Source organism: Artibeus jamaicensis, unplaced genomic scaffold (assembly GCF_021234435.1).
Source record: "Artibeus jamaicensis isolate MK-2021 breed Jamaican fruit bat unplaced genomic scaffold, CSHL_Jam_final contig_233, whole genome shotgun sequence".
NCBI classification, from domain to species: Eukaryota; Metazoa; Chordata; class Mammalia; order Chiroptera; family Phyllostomidae; genus Artibeus; species Artibeus jamaicensis.
The window spans coordinates 20,841,362-20,862,063 of NW_026521486.1; the positions used below are offsets into that span (position 1 = coordinate 20,841,362).

Sequence of the window (20,702 nt, forward strand, 5' to 3'; positions counted from 1 at the left end):
ACAAATAAAAATACAAGAGGGCCAGTTAAATTTTAATTTCATAAAATAAAAAAATAATTTTTAGTCTAAGTATATCCTATGCAACATTTGGAACATAGTTACATTTAAAAATTGTACTTATAGCCCTGGCTAGCTGGCTCGATTGCTTAGAGCATCGTCTTGTACACCCAAAGGTTGTGGGATTGATCCACAGCCAATGTTGAATCCTTATATCTCTCTCTGTCTCTCTCTTCTTTTCTAAAATCTATGGGCATGTCCTCAGGTAAGGATAAAGTACAATATTTAGGTCATATTTATACTAAAACTATTCATTGTTAATCCAAAATGTGAATGTAACTAGCATCTGTATTTCATCTGACAACCCTACTCTTGTCCACCTCTAATTCATTCCCCATATCGGAGCCAGAACTGATGTTTTTGAAGCAAAAGTCTGATCATGTCACCTCTCTGGGAAGGGTCTTCAATAATTTCCCATTGCTCTTACGATAAAGACCAAAATTCTTAATTTGGCCCATGGGACTCTGTAGAAGTCTCCACATTGTATTTCATGGGCCCAGATACCTCTTCATCATAGCCCTTATCAGCCATAATTTTACATTTATTTGAGTGATTATATGATTAATATCCAGCTGCCTTACCAAAGCATAATCTCTATGAAGGCAGGTTACTGTCCAAACTGTTCCCTGGCTTTGAATCAATGAATGAATGAATGATAAATCTCTGGGGAACCAGCATTGAATGACAGCAGTTACTGCCACTGAGGGAGCCCAGGCTGGGGACAGAATATCCATAATGTAACAGACCTTGACAAAAATAAACCAGGCTAGAGAAAAAAAGCCAAAAGCCTAAAGCCTCTGTCTGGATGAAAGTCTTCCTTTCCTGTCCTCATCAACTGCAAGGGCTCTCAGGAGCCCAGCCCAGGCAGAGGTCAAGAATGTCTGTACTCAGTCCGTGTAGATTAATAATCCAGTAATGGTCTCTGGGCCTTGTTCTGGAAGAAGGGTAGTTAAGAACCTCTCAGAAATTCTTGACCTTCATCTTGGTAGTGTATTTGAAAGAGCTCACTAGAGAAAAAGGCACCTGCCATATATCTTTACAGGGACCAGGAATGGGATCAGCACAAATTTTGACTGTTTTTTAAATTTTTTATTATTATTATTATTATTATTATTATTATTATTATTATTATTATCAGGCCAATTCACCTTATTTTTTTGTATAAAACTTTGTGGGGGCCACAGCCGGAGCCTGGGTCTTCTGCACAGAAACTCTGGCGTGGGTCTTTACAAGATCGTCAGTGGATTCCTGATAGGGAGAATTGGTGAATCCAGTCTCTTTCAAGAGGTCAGGGGTGAGAATCTGTAGGTCTTAGACATGGCATCAAAGGCAGCCTTGGCAAAGTTGCCCAGGGAGGCAGTGCAGCCCCGGCTGAGGTATAGCAGTCACTACTAACGGCCATCAGCAACAGCTCCTTGGGCACAGGGGCTGAGACAATCCCAGTGTCCCTGGGGGCAGGGATGAGGCACACCAACACAGAGCCACAGGGCCTAGTCACCTTGCAAGGGACAGTGTGATTTAGAGAGACCAGGAGTGGGACCAGCACAAGCTTTGATTGTTTCTTGATAGAGGGTGCTCCAGCTCACTGAGAGTAATACTGTCTGCCCTCAGGAAAAAACACAGAAGGTGCAGAACACCAGCATCCCACCGGATACCTCAAGGTAACATTTGCTCTTCAGCTGTGACTAAAACCCTACATAAACATGCCCGGACTCAAATACCATGGCAGACTCATGTTGGAAAGAGATTTCCCAGACTTTAAGGACTTTGAGGAGATGGATTCAGACACATATGCCCACTAAAACATGGGTGGATTGCCCTGTGGCACCACACCATGGACACTAAGAGGACAAAGGGCCTGTTTCCTACCTCCACACCTGTGCATGTGTTGCATCTATTCTTAGAACTTCTCCCTCCTCTGCCACCTGGATTACTCCTTTTCCTTCACCACTAGGTTCAAGTATCCACTTTTCCAGAAAACATTCCTTAGCCACTCACCTGTCATGCTTCCTTAGTAACCTGTGAAAGAGTGCCTGTGTCATAAAGTCTGTTGTGCTCTTCTCTTACTCTAAGTCCACCGACCTGTCTCCCCGGCAGGATATGGACTTCTAGAGAGAGCAAGGGCCATGGTCTGTGTGCTAGGAACACAGCAGCATCTACCGATTGAACAACCTGAGTCCTGGTCCTTGTTGATACAAACTAGCTGTGTGACTTGGAGCAAGTCACTCTCCCTCTTGGGTCTGTCATTACTAAAGAGAGAACTGGAGAACTTTCACTTTCCACAGTTCCTGCTATGATGGAGAAACAGGGACCAGGTTCCCCATACCTAAAACAACCAAAACATTAAGAAAAAAAAAAACATGAGATGAGACTTCCGGCCAAGATGGAGGTATAGGTAGACACACCGTGCCTCCTTGCACAACCAAAATTAAGGACAACGAAAATTTAGAAACAAAAAAACAACCAAATCTGACAGAAAATTGAACAGTACCAAAGTCTGACAACCATTCATCCAGACTGGTAAGAGAAGCGGAGTTGGCACCTGGCAGAGAGGGGTCACAGCAGGAAAAAGCAGTAGTTGTCGGTCCCAAGTGAGGGGTGGCAACAGGCATTCCCAGTGAGGCGCGCAGGGCTGCTGGCTGACCGCGGACACACATTTGCGTGCAGATAAACCAGGTGAAAATGGGGAGTGAGACAGACAGGGCAACCCAGGGCCCCAGCGCCAGGAAATAAAGCCTAAAAGCACAGATTGAAAACACCTGTGGGGGTTGACGTGCCGGGAGACACTCCCAGCCCCACAGGAGAGTTTATTGGAGAGACCCACAGGGTCCTAGAACCTACACAAGCCCACCCGCCCAGGAACCAGCATCAGAAGGGCCCAATTTGGGCCCTTGTGGGAAAGGCCAGAAGGAACTGAAATACAAGAGCAGAGCAAGCGCCATTGTTCCCTCTCTGACCCCGCCCCCACATACAGTGTCACAACCCAGCAACTGGATTGCCCCATTCTGGCAAACACCTAAGGCTCCGCCCCTCATATGTAACAGGTGCAACCAGACCTCCTCCCTGCAAAAAAAAAAAAAAAAAAAAAAAAGGCTCACACGCAAGAACAAATCAAAGCCCCAGAGCCAATACATCTATGCAACCAAGAGATAGCCAACCTATCAGATGCACAGTTCAAAGCACTGGTGATCAGGATGCTCATAGAATTGGTTGATTTTGGTCACAAATTAGATGAAAAAATGAAGGCTACACTAAGTGAAATGAAGCAAAATGCACAAGGAACCAATAGTGATGGGAAGAAAACAGGGACTAAAATCAATGGAGTGGACCAGAAAGAAGAAACAAACAACCAAACAGAAAAGAATGAAGAAACAAGAATTCAAAAAATGAGGCGATGCTTAGGAACCTCCAGGACATCTTTAAACGTTCCAACATCTGAATTATAGGGGTACCAGTAAAGGAAGAGGAAGGGCAACAAGTGGAAAACTTATCTGAACAAATAATAAAGGAGAACTTCCCCAAGATGGCAAAGGAAATAGACTTCCAGGAAATCCAGGAAGCTCAGACAGTCCCAAAGAAGTTGGACCCAAGAAGGAACACACCAAGGCACATCATCATTACATTAGCCAAGATTAAAATGAAGGAGAGAATCCTAGAAGCAGCCAGAGATAAGGGGACAGTCACCTACAAAGGAGTTCCCATCAGACTGTCAGCTGATTTCTCAAAAGAGACCTTACAGGCAAGAAGGGGCTGGAAAGAAGTATTCCAAGTCATGAAATGCAAGGGCCTACATCCAAGATTACTCTATCCAGCAAAGCTTTCATTTAGAATGGAAGGACAGATAAAGTGCTTCTCAGATAAGGTCAAGTTCAAGGAGTTCATCATCACCAAGCTGTTATTATATGAAATATTAAAGGGACTTATCTAAGAAAAAGAAGATAAAAAAGGTGAACAGTAAAAAGACAAAACTCACAGTTGTTAACAACCACACCTAAAACAAAAGCAAACTAGGAGGACAGCTAGATCAGGGGCAGAACCATAGAAATGGAGATCACATGGAGGGTTAGCAACAGGGGAGTGGGAGGAGGAGAAGGGGGGAGAAGGTACAGAAAATAAGTAGCATAGACGGTAGGTAGAAAATAGACAGGGGGAGGGCAAGAATAGTATGAGAAATGTAGAAGCTAAAGAACTTATGACACATGGACATGAACTAAAGGGGGGGATGTGGGTAGGAGGTGGTGTGCAGGGTGGAGGGGAATGAAGGGGGAGAAATGGGACAACTGTAATAGCATAATCAATAAAATACATTAGAAAAAACAAGGTGAAGGGATTAAGCAAAAACATTAAAATAAAATAGTAAAATTTAAAAAGTTGAACAACAAACAAAAAAAACCATGAGATGATTATTTCTGTGGTTTAAATATTTGTGCTCCCCCCAAAAAAAATTATATACTGAAATTCCAATCCCCATAGTGATGGTATAAAGAAGTGAGATCTTTGGAAGGTGATTAGGTCATGAGGATGGAGCCCTCGAGAATGGGATTAGTGCTGTTATAAAAAAAAAAGACCCTACAGAACTCCCTAGCCCCTTCTACCACATGAAGACACAGCAAGAAGGCATCAGCTATGAACTGGGCAGAGAGCCCTCACCTGACCATGCTGGCACCCTGGTCTCAGACTTCCTGCTTCCAGAACTGTGAGGAAAAAAAAAAAATCTTGTTTGTAACCCACCAGGTGTGTGGTATATTCTTATAGCAAGCAGCCTGAACAGACTAGGACAACAGCTTCCCTCCTACTGGACATCAGGAGTTCCCAGGGGATGGAAACAAACAAGGTGCAGCTGTGATTGCTCCAGCTCACTGCCTCGAGAGAGGTTCTGGGCCATGATGCAGGAAGGGAAATGGGTGGAGGCCAGCAAACTCCCTGAGCTGCAGAGACAAACTAGAAGTCTGGGGAATCCAAAGCAACTATAGTCCACAGGACAGCATGCCCAAGAGAGAGAGAACTTCACAAAGAACCCAAGAGATCTGCAGAAGTTCCCCCTGAGAATCTGGCATCACGGGCCTAAGAAAACTGCCCACGACTGAAAGGATTGGGAATAGCACCTATTCCCACCAGCCAGAATGGAAAATCTCATTATGGCCAGGGCAGTGGGTAGAGTACTCACTCAGTAGTGGGGGTAATTAGCCTGAGACTGAGTGCTGCTACAGACCCGCCTAACAAACCATAACAAAGAGGACTGGACTCAAAGGCTCTTATTGTCCATGTCTAACACTCCACAGCTTTAACCATTTCATGAAAAACACTGCCTACATGCCTGGTGCTAAGCATGGTGGCTGAGTGTACCAAGTGCAGAAAGAAGTACAAAGATGATGCTGCTGCCTTCCATAGACAGAACACTTTGCCATATATCCAGCCCTTCCACAGGCACCATTTCATCGGGGCCCACAAAAACTCTGCAAGGTGTGCCTGCCAGGTAGTATTAGCACTGCTATTTTACAGATGGGAACACTGAGACTTGGAGGGGCGAGGTAATCGCCAGAGTTCATGGTGAAAGCAGGCCCGGAACCCACGTTTCCTGACTCCCCATTCAGACTTTTTCCTTAAACCTTTGAAACTTAGAAGGGCTCCACGGTCCCCTGAGAAGGAAGCAGATGGGAGCTCCCTTTTGGCCCCCACCAAACCCAGCCGCCGGGGCTCATCTCTTGTGTTCAGCAGGATCCAGGAAAGGCACACGATCCTCTTTATTACTATTAATACAATCAGCAGCAGCATCATTATTACTGTTATTCTTGGACATCAGAGAATTATGAACATCCTCAGAAATGGCAAGACACATGTTAGCCAGCTGTTCCCCATTATGCCCTCCCTGGGTACACGATACGCCTTTCATGTGCTTAAAATCATAAATAATTTTTAAAGTATGTTGCTCTTCTGTTTTATTCCAGGGCTCAAATGTGGTTCTCATAAAAGCTCACTTTGGCCTCATTGTCACAGTCTAAGAGGTTTACTGAGATTCCTTCTCTTCTTACTTCTTTTTTCCCCTCGCCTCGCTCTGTCTCTCCCCTCCAGAGGGGCACAGCAGTGTGGTCTGAGGACTGATTTGGGTTTGTTTTTTTCCTACATTGGAATCATGTCCCTTTCTGGGATGCAAGGAACCAAGCCTACAGGGACATAGGCATGTTACTGTCCTCACTTTACAGATAAAGAAACCGAGGCACAGAAAGGTTTGCTAACACGCCCAGTGACCCCAAAGGTCAAGAAGGAGGTATAACAACGAGGCATATAAGCAATATAATCTTGATCACCCATGAGTCACGTAGCTACAGTGACCTAAGAGGGTCTCTCTCTCCAATTGGTAGGACAAGTCAGCAGGGAGAACACAGGCAGGCTGAAAGATGCCGAGAGTGAGCCCAGCAGTGTACAGGTGTGCTGCTTACGCCCCACAGCCCAATAGGCATTAATTCAGATTATCCGTCTCTTCGAATTTATTTGTGCTTTCCTCTGCTCCTCCAATCACTGGGTGACTGAGGGTCGATCTCCCTCACTTTGAGAGGCTGAAGATTATCATCACACCCAGCTACTCACCTTTAATATCAAAAGGCTCATAGGTACATACAAGTCCATAGTGTAGAAGGTGGCCCTGCGAGCCACTAGCTGGAGTGGGGTGGAAGCCTGTGGACTAAAGAAGTTACAAAGAAGAAGCTAAAGATACAGCAGAATTTGTCCACTGTCATCCCTACTTCGGCCTGAGAGGGCACAGGGAGGGACACAGACACACACGCAAGCACAAGAGGGGACCCTGGAGCTCCACGTACAAGCACACTGACCCTCAAGAGTGTCAAGCTATTTACCAATTAAAGGCAAAAGGCACCAAGCGCTGCTAAGATCAGCTGCATTCTAGAGCCCGAAGGCAGACTCTGTGCACACCAAGAACAGGAGCTGATCAGTGTCTTCATCCCTGCCTGTGCCCACAGGTCAATTTCCTGTCTATAGCACTGCAGAACGTAGACAGTAACATAGTTACAAAATGCACATTCTCTGATGTCTAACTCTGCACTCATCTATGGTTTTTAATTCTGTTTCAGCAAGTCTTCTACACATGAATGAATGTTTGCTGACTTTAAAACATGGGATAAAATCCAAACTATTTACATGGCTGACTGGGCCCCTACAAGCTGTGCCTCTTGCCTCCCTGCAGCCTCAGCGCCCCCGCCCACAGTCTCTCTGCCACACGCACGCACACTGGCCTCCTCTCAGCTCCCTGCCCAGGCCAGGGTTTTCCTACCTTGGGCTGCAGGGCAGGTCCTTCCCTCTTCTGGACAACTCCTGCCCATCCCTCAGGCCTCGGTTTAAATGGCGCCTTCCTTCACCCTGCCCCTGCTGCCACCTCAATTAGTTTCCTCCAGTTGGCTCTCTGTCCACTCTGTTCTTTGTCTTCTGTGGGTGCCTCCCAGCTCATAACCAGCTAACTTCTAACTTCTGAATCCTCAACACGCCGAAGCCATGTGAAGCCAGGGCCTGCTGCCGTCACCACTGAGTCACCAGCTCTCAGCAGAGTATCTCATACACAGTGGTACTCAATAAATAGTCATGGACAGATGGATGGATGGAAAATGTGAACTTCCAAAGGGCCGTGAACTCTTATACAAAACCAAGCCCCATTCCAGCTACAATTAGACTCTTCAGACATGTGTTTTGCTAACTAAAGGGACTACTGAGGACCCAGATCAGGTATGGCTACTATGGGGCATGGGGCATGTGCCACTCTGCTGCCACTTCCCACACTTGCGCATTCCTTCCCAAAGCCCTTGGATGGAGCCTTGGGAGCCACGTCAGCATCACTCTCCGGCGAGCTGCCTCAGCGGATTAGGACTGCTGTGGGTGACCCGCTCTCTCACTCATTAACAAATACTGATTCAGTGCTTGCTCTAGGACAGGCCCTGTTCTAGGTCCTGCCAAAGCAGCCCAACAAAACACCTGCCCTCCTGGGGCTGCCAATGTAGTGGGGATACAGACAACAAACAAAAACACAACCATGTGACTCAGTATGGGGTAGCTGAGCAAAACCCAAGAGAAAGGGATGGAGAGTCTTGGGGGGAGCCTGCCTCACATAGAGGGGCTGGGAGGCCTGTCTGAGGAGGCAACATTTGAGCTGAGGCTCTGGGGAAGTGAGGGGTATCTGGAGAAGGTCTCCAGGCAAGAGGAGGGACAAGCAAAAAGGCCCTGAGATGGAAACATGCTCGGCATTTTGCAGGAACAGAGAGGAGGCCAGTGCAGCTGGAGCAGAGTGAGCAAGTCGGGGAGTGGTGGGAAATCAATTTCTACACCAGAGGAGGCAGATACAGTATCTGGCATAGACACAGTCATTTCTGGCCCCTCTCTGACTGATAGCCCTTTAATGCCCATGGCAGAAATCACATAACACCCTCAGGTTGGACCTTGCTCCAGCCGTGGGACAGATCTTGTCAACGGTCCACCTGGCCTTTGTGCTCAGCTCCCCTTCTCCGTGCTCTCATCCATCAGGTGCTGGGAAACACTTACCAAGCTCTCTGGGTGGGGATGGTCAAGGTTGCTAGTTTGTAACATGTGCTGATTTCTATGGTGTAAACGTAGTAGCCCCCACTTTTATCTACAGATGATATGTTCCAAGTCCCCCAATGCATGTCTGAAACCACACAGAGTACCAAACCCTAGGTATACTCTGCTTTTTCTTAAACATACTTACGATTAAGTTTAATTTGTAAGTTAGTCATGGTAAGAGATTAACAACAATAACTAATAATAAAACAGAACAATTATAACAATATAATAAAAGTTATATGAATGTGTGTGTCTCTCTCACACATGCACACACACATACACACACACACACACACAAAATAGAGTACTGGTAACCAAGAAGACTAAGTGATTGATGGGCAGGGAGTTGTATGCAGTGTGGAGACACAGGACAAAGGGACGGTTTGTGTGCCGGGTGGGATGGAGCAGGGCAGCATGAGATTTTACCACACTACCCAGAACCATGTGCAATTTAAAACTTATGAACTGTCTATTTCCGGAACTTTTCATTTAATATTTTGGGGCTGTAGTTGACCATGGATAACTGAAACCATGGAGAGCAGAACCAGGTAGGCAGCACTGCCGTGTGCCCACCACGCACAATTTCAAGGTATCAGTGGTCCAAGAGCCAGCTTCTAACATTCCTGAAAATGTAACGATCCTATCCTGAGAGCCATTATGAGCCAGCACAGCTCCTTACCCAGTTCTCACTGGGTAAGAAGAGCTCTGCCCACGAACCCCAAGTGCCAGAAGCTGACTGACCCTGGCTGCTTCTCTGCCTCTCCCCGCCTGCTAGCCCTTTCCCATACACCCACGGGGCGGCCATGGCCAAGCTGGGCAACCATTGAGAGCGACCACGTGTCCCTCATGACATGACACTCTGACACTCAGGACACTCTGGGTTTACCACTGTGTCCTGGCATAGTTATCTTTCTTCACTCCCAAAAGCCACCCGCCTTGGGTGATGAATTCAATGGTCAGCCTATCCACTGCCCTTTGTTCTCAGCCCCACCAGCACTGGGTCCAGTATCTGGGTCCCAGTGAGCCCCAGCCTGGCCTGTGCTACCCCAGTGTAAATAGACATGAATGAGGCTTTTAAAAAGAAAACCACCACTTCTATTTCAATATTTTTAACCATGAGTCTAAAAAGAACCTAATAAAAAAATCAAACTCAGTTCCCATTACATTTTCAGCTTCACTGTTGACGAAAGTGCCACTACAGTCTGACACCCCCAGCTGCACCATGGTGGCCCCAGGCCCCCAGCTGCACTGTGGTGTCCCCAGGCCTGTGTGCGCGTCCAGAACGCGGCTGCGGGCCGACTCGGGTTCCGCACTCAAACTGCAGCACTGAGGTGGCGCCAATTATTTTTTCTGATTTCTTGAAGATGAGGAGAGTTACGGAAAACAAAAAGAAAAAAGAAAAAATTCAAAGTATTCTGCACTCTTTCCAGCCGATTTAAATAGCAATCAAAGGGTATGCACCAAAAAGCCCATAATATATCAAATATAAACCCAAATCCTCTCAGCTGTGCCTCTATTAAAAACAAATGTTTGGGAACAGGCAGTGACAACAGGGGAAAGCCCCCACCTACAGCCAGCCTTGTGGAAACAGCAAGAATTCTGGTTCGCTTAAAAAGTATCGATGATAACAACACAAGGAGTCTGTCCTGCAAGCCACTGAAGGCTGAGTGCACAGTGACCCTCTGCCCAAGACCCAGGCTCTGCAAGTTCTCCGTCCTTAATAAAACTCATGGAATCTCTCCTGCTTTTTACTTTCTGGTCACCAGGGAGAATTCACTCAACTATCAAAATAGCACTAAATCGCCACCTGATAAAAGGAGGAGTTGGTCAGGGTGAGGAGGCAAAAGAGTGTCCCTCCCGTTTGTGAATTTTTGCGTGGAGCTGAAATCCCTGCTATCCTGCCAAGGGTTGCAGCCGCAAGATCCTAGGGCTGCGGGGAACAGGAATTATTTGGCATCCATCGGTCAGGCCCTCTCGTATCTACTGTCTGTTAGTTACGCAGCACTGTACCAGAGTTTACAGGGAACACACAAGTAACATAAACTATAGTTTCTGCTCTTGAGGGATTATGGTACATTTGGAGACACAAAAGTAGAGTGCCCAAAGCAGTTAAATAAAAACTAGCAGGTAAGAAAACTACTGACTGTAAGTAGAGGCGACTTCAGCTCAGCCAAATGGAAAGAGGAGGGGCTATGTAAGGACAGTGAGACTGGGGGGAGGGCACAAAGGATGAGTGTCTTTACTGTTTACTGTTTATCTAGGGAGGATGGGGAGATCGTTCGTTTGAGGACCAGAGGCAGATATTTAAGGCATCTGAAAAGGTCCAGTCCCTTGGGAAGAGCAAAGTATTCTGCTTTTGACAAGAGTCTAAATCAGGGAGCCTGATGCAGGCTCCGCAGTAAGCACACTTTGGAGAAGAGCGGTCCAGCCCGTGAAGAGAGCTCGGAGGAAACCGGTTCCTGGCCAGCCTCCGGTTCCAGGGCAGCCCAGGTGAGCGGCGGGCATCCACAGACTGCGCACACTCACTGCCTCGTTTAAAACAGAGCATCGAAGATGTGAGGAGGGCGGCCTCTTTGCTCTCAGATAGTTGAATGCAGTCACAGTGAACGACCCCAAGGATTCTCTGTCCCCAGCTCTCTCCGCTAACATCAGTAACAGGGAGAGAATGAACACATTCTCAAACTGTCATTTGGCTTACATGTGAACCACAACATTTTAAAGCCGTTACAGAGAATTCAGGTTCTAACCTCCTTACTTTGCAGCTGAGAAAGCTATAATCCAGGACTGTTAAATAATTTAACAAGCTACTCGGTGACATTGAAAAAATAAAAATCTAAGTGTGTTACCTCTGCCAGTCCAGGATAACTTAATCTAGTAGGTTCCCCAAGTATGTTCTGCAGACCACTGGTTCCCAGGATACCTGCTAATATACCCATTAGTAACATATCGGTGTTCAGCAGGGAACAAGATGAAAGAAATTGAACCACTTTCTTTATTGCAAGGCTTTTCAGAATGTTCAGTTGGTCAGGTAAACTGTAATAATTAGTTTCTAGAGTTTGTTGGATTATGGAATCATGGGGTTTTTTTTTTGATAAAACAAAAGACTATCATTCTACAGTTTATGCTTTGAAAAATTCTGCTCCAGACCCGGCTCCCTCTAGCCCTAGCTGCGGATTCTTAGGTAAAGTGGGTTGGTAGAAGCATTACTTGGGAGCCAAAAGCAATGACTTTGAGTCCTGGATCTCATCCCTTCTGTGTGACCTTAGGTAAGTTTATTAACCTCTCTGAACCTCAGTTTCCTCATCTACAAAATGGGACAAGGCTAGTACCTAGCTCACCTGGTTACTGTAAGGATAAAAAAACAAAATAATGCTTATCGAGGAGCACGGCACACAGGAGGCATCAGCTGTCTTTAAAACAGTTTAATTATCTACTTATCAACTTACATCTTTGGTCACTAGTTTTTCCTTATTTAAGGTATTTATTTTGTTTTGATTTACATTGTTGAGAGTGGTTTTAAACCTTTCTCTTTAAAGTATAAAATACAGGCAACCTTTAAATATGCTAACATGCTTCTTTTACACATAACCTTCACTAAAGCAGAAGCTTTACCTTAATCAAACCAACGATAATCTTTGGAAACAGAAGCATAAATGAGAAAATAACTGTTGAGATAAACAAGCAGCTTTTCTTCGTCACACTAGTGTCTTTCCACCATCCATGCGAAAGTGAGCTTTCCCAAGACTCTCCCATCTCATCAAAGTAGGAACAGAACGTGCAGTAGATATGACACACCAAGGTCATACAGGAGGACGCCTGCACAAAGACTCCTGTAGACAACCCCCCAAACCCAGCATCAAGAAGTCGACAAGCCTATTTCAAGCAACCTTGGAAGATGAAAAGTAGATTCTTGGGATACAGAGCAAGCCAGCAAGCCTACCAGAGCCCCAGGTCTTGAGTTGTCTGTTTCTTGCTCTCTGCCCAGAGAAAAAATGTATTCATTTCCTAGGGCTGCCATAACCAATTACCACAAACTGGGGGGGCGGGGTCTTGAAACAACATAAACTTACTCTATCACTGCCATGAAAGCCTCAGGTCTAAAACAGAGGTGTTGGCAGGGCTGTGCTTCCTCCCACAGCTCTAAGGATCAAAGCTTCCTTGCCCTTTCCAGCTTATGAGGGCCCCTGGCATTTCTTGGCCTGAAGCTATCTCACACCAATCTTGGCCTCTGTGTTCACAGAGAATTCTCCCTTGTGTGTTTGTGTGTCTGAAAACTCTTTCTACATTTCTCTTAGGGTAGATTCATCGGGTTTGGGCACACCCTAAGTCCAAGATGACCTCTTCTTGAAATCCTTAGCTAATTATGTTTGCAAAGACCTCCTTTCCAATGATCCATAAGATCACATTCCCTAGTCCCAGGGTTGGGGTTTGGACATACATTTTTAGATGCTACCATTCAACTTACCACCAAAAGGATCATGGGTCTTAAAAGTACAGGTCTTGCAATGGTTAATTTCATGTCTCAACTTGACTGGGACATGGGGTGCCCATGTATTCTGGGTGCGTCTGTGAGGGGGTTTTGGATAAGATGAACATTTGAATGAGTAGGCTGAGTAAAGCAGATTGCCCTCCCCTATGTGGTGGGCCTCACCCAATCAGTTGAATGCCTAAATGGAACAAAAAGACTGACCCTCCCACTAATAAAAGGGGCCCCTCCTGACTGCCCGCTGAACTCGGATACGGATCTTTTCCTGCCTTTGGGCTCACACTGAAACGCTGGCTCTTCCTGGTCCTCGAGCCTGCCAGCATGTGGGCTGGAGCTTTCGCCACTGGCTCTCCCGGATTGGCGACTGCAAACCTTGAGACTTCTCAGCCTTCCAAGTCACTCGGGCCAATTCCTTATCACAGACATATTTAATACACACGTGCGCACATCCTGCTGGTTCAGTTTCTCTGGAGACCCCTGACTAACACAAGCCTCCGACCCGGACCAGGTCCCTGAAGTGGGTGGGCACCACACACGCGGAGGCTTTTCCTGTTGAACTTGTGCAAAAACCACAGTTATCAAATCAGAATCTCCAGAGACAGAAATACACATCTGAGAATGAATTCCAATAATTGACAAAACTTAAGGGAATTCATATTTCCCTCCTAAGGAGCCATTCAGGACAGTAAGTGTCAAGTTTCTTTGCTTTTTAACTGGAATTAAATTAGTTCAGCAAGGTGACACCAATTTTCTCACATTGACCAGTGGCAGTTATATGTGGTCTCAGTTAATGAAAAAGAGAAGATAAATTATTGCTTAATATATGAAAGTTAGTAGATTGAAATATTTCAAAACATGGAGTGCAAGCAGAGAGTTGAGGTATGATTGGTATTTCTGGTCCAATCTTTACCTTTGAATTAAGTTAGCACATCAGAAATTTGCCTGTGTTATTTTGTAGTACACCTCTCTCTGAAATACAGTTCAACATTACACCCTTAGTTTGTACCCAGAATCAATTAAAAAATGGTTCTCTCTCTGAAATACAGTTCAACATTACACCCTTAGTTTGTACCCAGAATCAATTAAAAAATGGTTATACAAAGAACATCCCAGCAACTTACATGAACTCATTACTGAAAATATGTCCCTGTATTATTCATGTCTTTTATATAACAATTATGCTCTAACAACAGGAAAAATGTGCCTCCTCTGACAAAACAGATGCCATTTCTATAGTCTATGTGAGCCACAGCCCTTTCCGCCTTGATACCGGGAAACTCAGAATGAAATCTGACTCACTTGCTTTAATCACCCTTGCTTTTTATTTCAGCTTCCATTATTTCCCTACACTTTCCTACTTCCTCCTCAGTTACATAATTCTTTTTTTATGTGTCTTTTTAAGTAATCCATTTGTATTTATGCTTTTGATTGCAATCCATCTCCAGTCCTGTTTTGGGAAATAGGCTAAGATACAAATCAACCCTAAATTCATGGGGGCAGAGCCAGGAGCAGGACTCAAGGTCTCCACCGGTCACACCTGCTGCCTGTGCTTTGAAATGGGCGCCTTCGAGTTGTCCCTCCTGTACTGGGGCACCTGCTGCCTTTCCCAGTGACGGCACTGCAGACCTCGCACACGGAGCCATTATGTTTACAGACGCCCTAAGGACCCGCACTGTAGGAAGGAGAAATCCCCCGGCACATAGTGCAAAGGCCATCTGCTCCCGCCTCCACTGATTCCGTGTCTGGGCTTCTGGCTGCCTTGCTGATGTAAGGGACTGGGCCTGTCCCTCCCCCCACAAACAGTACAGATGTTGGCTGTGAGAGGAAATGGCAGGAAGGAGCAGCCCCAGTCTGGTGCCAGCTGTGTTGCCCAGCACATGATATATGAACAACAATACCAACAACAGTAACAATAGCACTTACCCTGTGTTGTGTGTGCCTCTATGCATCCTAGACAAATCATCACTGTTCCTAACAACAGATCTCAGTGGCATTTATTACTCCTGGTTTAGAGATGTGGAGAGCTCTGAGCCTAGTTGCCAAAAAGAGGTATGACTTGTTGGCAGTTAACAGCATCTACTTGCATGGAAAGAACCCAAAAGCTAAAGTCCTCGCAGGCTCCTGGGCACAGCATGCATGACCCCTACAATATTACTCACTCTATTCATAATAGCTAGAAAAGCTTTGACAGATTGGACAAAAAGTGATTTTCACCCATCCCAGACATGTAGTGGACTCTGGCTGGATTTGTATGGTTTCGTTGATAAAGATGGACTTGGTTATCTCCCCCTCAACCATTCCTGGCCCTGTCTCTGCTGCAGGCAGCACTTGGAGAATAAGAGAATGGTAAGAGGCGAGAAAGGTGGGTATTCACTCATATATATGAAATGAATGAGAAATAAACATAGATGCTGAGCACAATCTAGAAAGGCCACCTTGGTAATGAGCAGAGGTGAGAAAGCAGCCATTTCAGCCCTTCCCAGGCTGCTCGGGGCCAAAGGCCAGGCCTTCCCACCCTCTTCCTGTGCATGGATGAATGTCCCTCACAAATGCTGGCTCTTCTGTTGTTGTTTTTGGAAAACAAATGCTTCCTTCCAAGGTTCCCCCTCCCAGTTAATATCCGTGCTCAGGACTCTGAGTCCCTGGACGCATTACGATGGATTTGTCCAGGTTTGAGATCTTGATTTCATGATTTCCCCCCCCATCTTCCTGATCTCTCCAGAGCCCACTGAGTTATAATACAAGCTTCCACGGGCCTGGAGGATGCTTCAATAGCCCCATACCATGCCTCAGTCTTCCTCTATGTTCCCTCTGCTGCCAGGATGTGGTTTTCTGCAAACATAGTTTATTCTCATTGTAGTCACTTCCCAGACCCGTTTAAAAAGGACAAAAATGCCCCTAGACCCAGCCCTTGCCCTACACAGACTTCCCTATCTCATTTTCCATCCCATGCTCCTTTCTCATCTCAGGGACTAGTTCTGACCCCCATCCCCAGCCTGGGATCAGGTCTCAGATTAACTTTTAAAAACATATGCATCCTACCCAGCATACCAAGTTATGTTTCCTGAATATGACACCCACTGTGAGGTCAATGACAAGCCACTGCTATTCTATGTATATAAAGAAGATCTGGGTCATGTGACTGAATCCACAGAAGGATGTCAGAACTGTTCACCTGTGTCAAGTCTGGGCCCAGAAACCTTGGGGAAGAGTTCTTTCTGTTACACCTGGAGTATGGTAGGAGCCGCCAACTGGCTTCATCCTCCTGACTCCCTGGCCCACCATATTTACAAGCAGAGTCTGTTCTGTGCTAACAAGTTGCTATTTGGCACAACATTTAGTTAGTGTCTTGATGTCTGGGCACGTGCGTGCTTCCTGTAGTGCCTTTGACTCTAGGTCTCGGAGAGCGTGGATTATTTCTGTGCCCTTTAGTGTCTCTCCAAAGACTCTCCTACTGTGAGATTTCCACCAGGGTTGGCTGCCTGTTGGGGTCAGCAGGGAAATGGATTGGGGGGACTAGAATATGCCTAAAAAGATTTGGGAACACAGACACAATAATGAACTCCTGTATTTCCATAGTACTGGTTAAGAATTAGATTCCTACAACAACCTCCTGAAAAAAATAGAGCAGGTATGCCCATATCACAGATGAGAAAACTGAAGCTCTAAAAGATGAAGTGACATCCCCACATCAGACAACAATTAAGTGCAGAATCAAGGCTGAAAGTCTGATCTTCTGGGAATTGTCTAGTGAAGCCCCTACCACGCTACGCCTCCAAAATAAATAGGAAGGAGGAGCGGGAAAAACCTAAGTGCCCATAACATAAGACTAGATAAAGAAGATGTGGTATATTCAGGACGAAATATTGTTCATCCACAAGAAAGAAGGGCGTCCTGCCATCTGCGACGACATGGGTGAAACTTGAGCACAACACTAAGTGAAGTAAGTCAGAGGAAGGACTGTATAGTACCACTTATGTGTGGAATCTAAAAATCTAAACTTTGTAGAGACAGACAGTAAAACTTGTTTGCCAGGGAATAGAAGGAAGGGCATAGGACAGATGTTGTCCGAGGGTAAAACTTGCAACAAGTATTAAATAAACCCTAGGGATCCAATACACAGTAGAGCGCATGTAGAATGTACAATAATACTGTATTATAAACATCGAACTCGCTAAGAGGCTAGAAATTAATTATTCCAACAACTAGAAAGAAAAAATAATTATGTAATGTGATAGGGGTGCTAATTATTGCTACAATGGCAATCATATTACAATAGATGAATGTATCAAATTAACACACTCTATACCTTGAATTTACACAAGGCTATGTGTCAAACATATTTGAAGCATAAAAAAAATGCAAAAAAATAAATTAAATGGAGGGAAACTCCAAGGTAGCTGTATTATAATGTGTCCTTGCTTTAATCGCCTCATCTACAAATTCAAAGCAGGTACCACCTAAACTATAGGTGGTAAGTTCCAGTAGGATAAGTGTTTGGGGGCATATAAACTCTGAGAGTGATAAGCTCTCAAAGGTATGAGCTTGTGAAAGGACAAGCAGAGACCAGAGGGACCAGAGACAGGCACTACTTGGGGACTGAGTCTGGGAATGAAGAAAAGAAGGAAGTGGTAGAGAAACAAGAGGTGTGGAAGGGCGTTCAAAGAACAAAGAGGAAGGCAAGGAGGAGGCATCAGGAGAGAGGCGGAAGGGAGAGGGAAGAAGGGAAGAAAAAGCACAGGAGTAAAAGAAAGATAGGAAAGACAGGGGGGTGAGTAGAAGAAGGACGCACTTCTGTGTCCCTAGGTTTCCTATTAACGGCATCATTCTGGGGGACCGACGCAGTCAGATGGGCGTTAGAGTTTTGCTCACCTTCTTTCCATGGACCAGCCAGCAAAGATAAAAACATAGGAAGTAAGATATACATACAATGAGATTAATAGAACATTAGATATTCAGATAAATTAGAGAAAGGAGAAGAAATATACATACTGAAGTTAGAAGGTAGATAGAAGAAAGAGAAACAAAGGGTTGGCCGAGTTAGGACACCACTGGAGAAAAGCAGAAGCATGGGTCCAAGGCTAAGGCGTGGGTCAGGTTGCCAGCAGACTGGGAGAACATCAGTGGAGCGGGAGCAAATATCCAGAAAAAAGACAACACATTGCATTTGAGGAGAGCAGTGGCGGGAGTGAAAGGTTTAACACTAGGAAACAAAACAGAGCAGTACAATCCAGGGAGAAAAGATCAGTGTGGTCCTTATGAAACCTAAACACTGACACGTGACCTCAAAACATTTTATTAGTTTGTGGCGAATATCCACGTCTGTGTTTGTTCATTGTTTAATAGTCTTGTGTCCACCTGCCATGGAGGTAGTATCTATCTTAATGAACCTTGTAAAACACAGAACCCCAGACTTTATCCTCCTTGAGGAAGGGATTTATGGTGTTGCTGACTGTAAGGATACTAATGGTAGTGAAGATGGTGAAGAAGGCAGGTGACACAGTGGTACAGAAAGTAACAAAAATGGAGCTCTGTCATTGATGGGGAGGGTGGAAACTGTGGTTGTTAGAATGATGATGATCACCACTCGTGAAATGACAGTATGGATGGGGGGGCACTTTGTATGACAAGGAGACAGAGACAAAGAAGCAGAGAGAGAGAGAGAGAGAAAGAGAGAGGTCACCACAGTCACTCATGGTTAACCTCAAAAGCTAAACTAGATTATCATCTGGCCCAGACCCCTTCCTAGAGACATCTCAGACGGCCAAAGCCAACCTCCACACTTATTCCCTAAAACGCCTAATAGGTAGAAAGAGAATGGTGAATCTACAGCCTTGTTTTCTTTCTGAAGGTGTTTTCTGGATTTTGTTTTACTAGAAGACCCTCACCTAGGAATTCCCTGGGAAGGTTTTTAAATTACGCACAGATTATATCTGCAGAAAAGGATGCCGCAAACCACCTAAACTGTGTGGCTCTCAACCCAGATATGGGTCACAGCCTCCCAGGGATTTTCTTCACAATACTAATGCCGGAATCTCATTCCCCACCCCGCCCCAAAAAAATCAAACCCCCAAGGTGGGACACTGGTATGAACATTTTGAAAATAATCCCAAATAATTTTGATTAACTCTTCTGATTAGGAGAGTTCTATTTTACAGACAGGGCAGGCGAAACCCACTAAACACAGTACTTAGTGGCAGAGTCAGAACAAGAACATTCACAGCAAGGTTGCCGCTGACCCAATCAGCATGGCTGCCTGCTCTTATCACTCCATTCACTGTTTTAAAAAAAAATGCCTGGCAGTGTTGGGACCCCAAGGAGAGGGGGAAAGAAGGAACAGTGGGGAAATCAAGAAGCTGAATCAGCGCCACGTTTGGCTTTGCGTGGAGCACACCCAGGTGGAGCTCTGAGGTGAGAGGGTTTCCAAACCCAGGCCTCGCCCCACCCTAACTCCTGCTCCCCGACCCACATCATTGCCCCGCACTTGGGGTCCCTGGGGAGGTAAGTGTGACTTCAACTTCACAAAACCCATGTCCCGCCTCACCCTGTTCCCAAATTATTCACATATATCCAGCCCTCAAGAGGCCCCCAAACCCAGAAGGAACATATTCATACTTTCTTGGTGGGAACTTTGATCTTCAAGAACTCAGCCTCTCTGGCCAGCACCTGCCACGGGGCGTGTATCCGGACAAAGACGGATCCTTGGCTTTTACTCTGTAATGTACAAAGGAAGAAGAAATAGAAACGCTTGTAAGAACATACCTTAAATTTCTGGCTCCCCAAACCAGAAGCCCCAAGCTGGTGTTTCTCCACGTTCTGGGGTTTGTTCTCTTTAGACTTTACCAGGGACCAGTCTCCGCCTACCCACACCCCGCCCAGAAACATCCTCATCAAAACGCACAGGGTAGTGTCCCCAGAGTGCGGTTCCTGGGGTTTGGTGGCTTCGGGAGGAAGTTAAAACCACTGTGTTCACAGATTTGAAATGTGAGCAATTATGATTTTCATAAAAATCCTGTTAACTCTTTACAGCTGTTATCTGCTTTACCTCTGCCAGCTGCCATTTGTCTCCATTCACACATTTTCACTGTTGTTAAGTTTATATTTTTGTTCCACTGCTGTGCTTGGCCGTAGCCCCAAATCACAAAAGTGGGTCACCTAACCCTAACAGTAATCATATAAATAATAATGTAAATAGTGTGACTCCAAATACTAACATGAACATACAGCATGAACAGGGCTCCAGTGTGCATATGGAATGTGAATGTACAAGCGTGTTACAGATCAAGTGATTCTGTATGCTGACTTCACGCAAACACGGAAAGTAAAGAAAGGAAATGCAGTGATGGGTATGTGAAAATTAGGTCTTTTTTTTAAGTTCTTATTTATTCTTAGAGAGAAGGGGAGGGAGGGAGGAAGAGAAGGAGAGAAACATCAATCTGTTGCCTCTCCTACGTGCCCCTACCAGGAATCCAACCAGCGATCTTTCGCTTTGTGGGATGAAGCCCAACCAACTGAGCCACACCAGTCAGGGCTGAAACTCAGGTCTTCATGACTCAACGATCCACCTGGCCCTGAC

The 20,702-nt window shown here is 45.5% G+C and overlaps 1 protein-coding gene across 1 annotated transcript in view; it reads right to left on the reverse strand.

The window, feature by feature from the left end:
* Nucleotides 1–20,702, reverse strand: part of ANO2 (anoctamin 2) — a 318,842-nt gene that overhangs the window by 222,349 nt on the left and 75,791 nt on the right. Inside the window, exon 4 of the mRNA XM_053662202.1 lies at nt 19,742–19,840. Within this exon, the coding sequence (XP_053518177.1) occupies nt 19,742–19,840 (99 nt within the window). The remainder of the gene's footprint in view (nt 1–19,741; nt 19,841–20,702) is intronic.